This window comes from Pygoscelis adeliae, unplaced genomic scaffold (assembly GCF_000699105.1).
Source record: "Pygoscelis adeliae isolate BGI_AS28 unplaced genomic scaffold, ASM69910v1 Scaffold148, whole genome shotgun sequence".
Classification (NCBI taxonomy): Eukaryota; Metazoa; Chordata; class Aves; order Sphenisciformes; family Spheniscidae; genus Pygoscelis; species Pygoscelis adeliae.
The window spans coordinates 1872804-1876985 of NW_008825258.1; the positions used below are offsets into that span (position 1 = coordinate 1872804).

At 38.0% G+C, this 4182-nt stretch overlaps 1 protein-coding gene across 1 annotated transcript in view; it reads right to left on the bottom strand.

Moving 5' to 3' along the window:
* THOC7 (THO complex 7 homolog (Drosophila)) overlaps positions 1-4182 on the bottom strand; it is an 18311-nt gene that overhangs the window by 7231 nt on the left and 6898 nt on the right. Inside the window, exons 2-5 of the mRNA XM_009329500.1 lie at positions 3862-3979; positions 2898-3025; positions 2460-2546; positions 1042-1099 (exon numbers count right to left, since the gene is read on the bottom strand). Of these exons, the coding sequence (XP_009327775.1) occupies positions 1042-1099; positions 2460-2546; positions 2898-3025; positions 3862-3979 (391 nt within the window). The remainder of the gene's footprint in view (positions 1-1041; positions 1100-2459; positions 2547-2897; positions 3026-3861; positions 3980-4182) is intronic.

Below are 4182 nucleotides of genomic sequence, written 5' to 3' on the forward strand. Positions count from 1 at the left end.
AGTTTTCTCACTTTTACTCTTCTGATTGTCTCTCTCATCCCACCGAGGGGGAGTGATGGCTGTGTGCTTAGTTGCCGGCTGGGGTTGAACCACGACAAAGGTACAGATAAATAACATACAAGAAAGAAATGTGTGAAATATTCTCAGTGGCTTATAACTATAAAAATCCTACTACTAGGGTAATAATATAATAAAAACCCTTCCTTTTGCTATAAAAGGCCATGGAATGTGAAAAGACAGGCTCCCTCTGCAATTTCACTGAAAGTGGGCAACAGGATAGGTGCAAGCTGCAATTCAATGAGAACAGTAACCCCATGCTACGTCTTTAATCAGGTTAAAAAGAACAAACTCATAGATGCAATGAGTCCTGGAATGTTTCTGTGGCTTGATAAAGTTAAAAAGATTACGTCCCCACAACTGCCCAAAATGACCCAAAAGCACAGATAGTGATCCAAATCCAACAGTGACACAAGCAACACTGTACGTTACATGCAAGATGAGTTTGACAACAGGTAGGTCTAACCTGCATACCAGGGCAGGTTATATTGTGGTACACAATGTAGTAATTTATAACCGGGCATGCAGGAACAACTACTACAAGGAAAACATAAAAAAACTCCTAAGAGCTTTCTCCTGCTTTCTCTCATTCCACCTTACTTGCTTGTGTGTTATGTATTTTGTGTGACTGCTCCACCCCTTGCTGGTGCACTTCACAGCACTTCCCCACTGTCTCTCTTTCCTAAGCAACTCATCCCCAGTAAACTGACATTAGATGTGCATTTACATCCGAGTTCACTTACTCACCTTAACAATGGAAAAATTTCAAATATAAAATGATTAGCAATGCTTCTGAACCCATACAGATGGAGATTAATTAAAGAAAGCTGATAAGGGCACAATTTTAAAACAAAACCCAAGTTTTTCTTGTGTCAAAAGAAATTATATAAAAGTGAGGAAAGGTCAAACTGAAACCAAGGAAATGTCAAATCTGGTGACTTCTGCTTACTGGCTCATTATAATTTAATGTAGTTTCATACTTACTTCAGTGTTTCATGTCTGTCTGGATGGTGTTGTATGACTTTGGCCAATGCATCGTATTCTGAAAGAAATTTAAATAGTTAGTCTAAATAATTCTGAAAGTACAGATTCAAGAACCAAAAATCAGGTATCATAGAATGGTACAGATTCTCTTCCTTCTTGAAAAACTGTTTTAACATTTTTCAAATTTGTACATAGCACCTTACATATATAAAAAAGTACTCACAAATATCCATGTATAAAAACATATATATATAAAATATATATACATAATTTATACTATGCTATAACTTTTCAAAGTAGATGATTACATCAAAAGAGATTTTAAATAAACTTCAGATATGATTGTAGGCCATTATCTACTCACTCAAACTTACCCAGTGCTAGTGATTCGTAAAGGACAAGGCCAGAAAACACGACCTTTAGATAGCTCTGCATTGCTGCACACTTGGTCTTTTGTGTATGATTCATAAGCATTGGTTTTAGATACAATCTAATGTATAGGTACAGAAAATGGTGCTGATAAAATGTTACACATAAACATTTAAGATTTTTAGAAAAAAGTTTCTCATGCAACATTTTATACAACAGTATTTTTTTTTTAAACTGTATTACACATTAAGAACAATATTATGGTTATATAGGCAACTAACATAGCCATTTCCCGATAGTAAGATTGTACATATGCCAACTACCTCATTGTTGGTGCTGCAGGCTGGACAGAACGTATCAAAGAGCAAACACTTCAGATCTACGTTTGTGAAGACGTAAGAACTCTACATTCCTACCGGTTAAGGTTCTTTTAATTTCCAGTTAAGTCTAAAATTATCCACAAAATTGATCAAACAGTTGTATTTAAAACCTTTCATCTGTTATACTTTTAAACGTTTTTTTTTTTTCATTTCACTTATCAATAAAAAACAAATTCTTGCTTCTCCTCAATTGCTAATCTTTTGATAAGACAGTATTACATTTAAAACTTAAATGCTTTAATTGAAATTATCAGCACATACTTTTAAGAGGAAGGAAAAATTACACCTCATAACAGGTATTCAGGAAGGACACATACAGAGTTGTTGGGTGTGTAACTGGCACCACTGACTGTGTATGCCAAGACGTTACCTTCCCTTAAGAGCTGAAGGAAGATCATACACTTGCTACTGTTACTTGCTACATACTACTGTTTTAGGTTTTCCTGATGTTGCACGTCATTGAGATCTACTGGTTCAATTTTGCCTGCCTCATCCACCAAAAACTTTCAGTAGTGGGTGTGGAACCCACCGGACTAAATATAGTATTCATGATGCCAGCATATTCCCTTGCACTTTCAAAAATTTGGAATCTATTTTCTGATACAATGTATTTTAAAATATAAGAAAATAATTAAACCCACCAGTGTAAATACAGATATTGCTCCTTACCCTGGCGATTTTTTCGAATCCTTTTTGCTTGCAGGATTTGTTTTTTGCATTCAGAAATCTTCTCATGTGCTGCAGTTATACTATTTTCTTTAAAAAAACCCAAAAGATATACAGTTATATTAAAATCAAACAATACACGTCAACAAGCCATTCTGCTAAATTATAAAAAGATAAAGAGCTGTTTGTGATATGGTGGCCTGCTAGCTCCATTAGCTTCAAAACTACATACGCTTCCATAGGTTAAAAAAGCTTTTATTTGTATGTATTTTATATACTGATACAATGCTTACAGCATATGTATGAGTGCTATCTATTAAGAAAAAAAAACCCAAACCCCCACTCATCATATGTATTTATTACGTTCACCAGAACTGGCTCAAGCTTGTTCATAAAAGAGAAATTGTCAAACAGAAAACAGTAATATTTTCTCATCTTTACCTATATCCTTATAGATTTTTTCATAATTTTCCATTTCTCTCAGGTTCATATCATACACCAGAAGGGTTTTTCCCATTGAAAATTCACACTGTGATAAAGTACTCAGCATTCGTTGGTACTGGCTGTAACTGAAAACAGACAAGATATTTACTCCTAAGCAGCATAAAAATACCCCCTACCTTTACGAAACAAAGCCTTGTGTAGCGTAAAGAACAGGTAAATAACAACTATTAAAGAAATAAAATATTTCAAAGATTCAATGTATAATTTTTTGAAAGTGCAGTCAGAAACATTGCACCCATTAATTCTACCATCGTGTCCTTAAAGGTGCAAAGTGAGTATTAAAGCAATGGGCAGATTGATCCAGGGCTTATAAACTTCCCAGCTAAGGCCGGTTCTGTGACCACTGAGATTAGTATTTTAATACTGCAGTGCTTCTCTGTACACACAATCATTATATTGTGTCTTTCGGGAATTTACATCCAGTACTCGTACGGACCCCACAGCAGAACACCACGTTGTCACTCATCCCTTACTACTTTAGCCTGTTTTAAAAACAAAACAAAACAAAAACCTAAAAAAACTGCAGCAGCAGAAATACCAGCAGTACTACCCTTCCCTAACAGAACAAATGCAGAACTGCCAACTGAAATATTCGAGTCATGATCCTGTTATAACAGCGGGACTCCTGGACGGATCACGCAGTGGCACGACAATCCCGAGGGCATGTGAGCGGCGCTGGCCGATTTCATGATACAGCCTGCAGCCTTCTCTGACCCGTCTCTAGTCCTCATCTCCTACCACAGTGCTCGGCGTTTGTACTGGAAACACCACAGAGCCATACTTAAAAGCAGATGTATACATTTTAATATGGGTCTTTTCAAAGCGGATCAAGCCCGGTTTTCCACCGAAATGCGAGCTAATCAGTTCCAAGACTAAAAACAACAGAACAGACAACAAATACCCTTCCTCCTGAGATCCGGAATTACACCACTTAATGAAACTCTTCACCAACAAATTGATCCGCCTGTCGTCACCAGCACCATCGCCATCAATCAGAAGTCGCTTGCGGATAACTTCATCTGAGGAAAAACTTGTTTAATGCCTCACGCTATGGCAGCCGCATCCCAGGGGCGAGCGCGGGTTTCACCCCAGGCCTCCAGGGAACGATTCCCGGGGCTAAACCGGGAGGATCTGTTAAAGAGGAGGCGTCCCAGGGCCCCGGGCCGGAGCGCGGGGCTGAGGGACCCTGGGGCCCGGGCGGAGAGGCCTGGGGGCGGGGGGC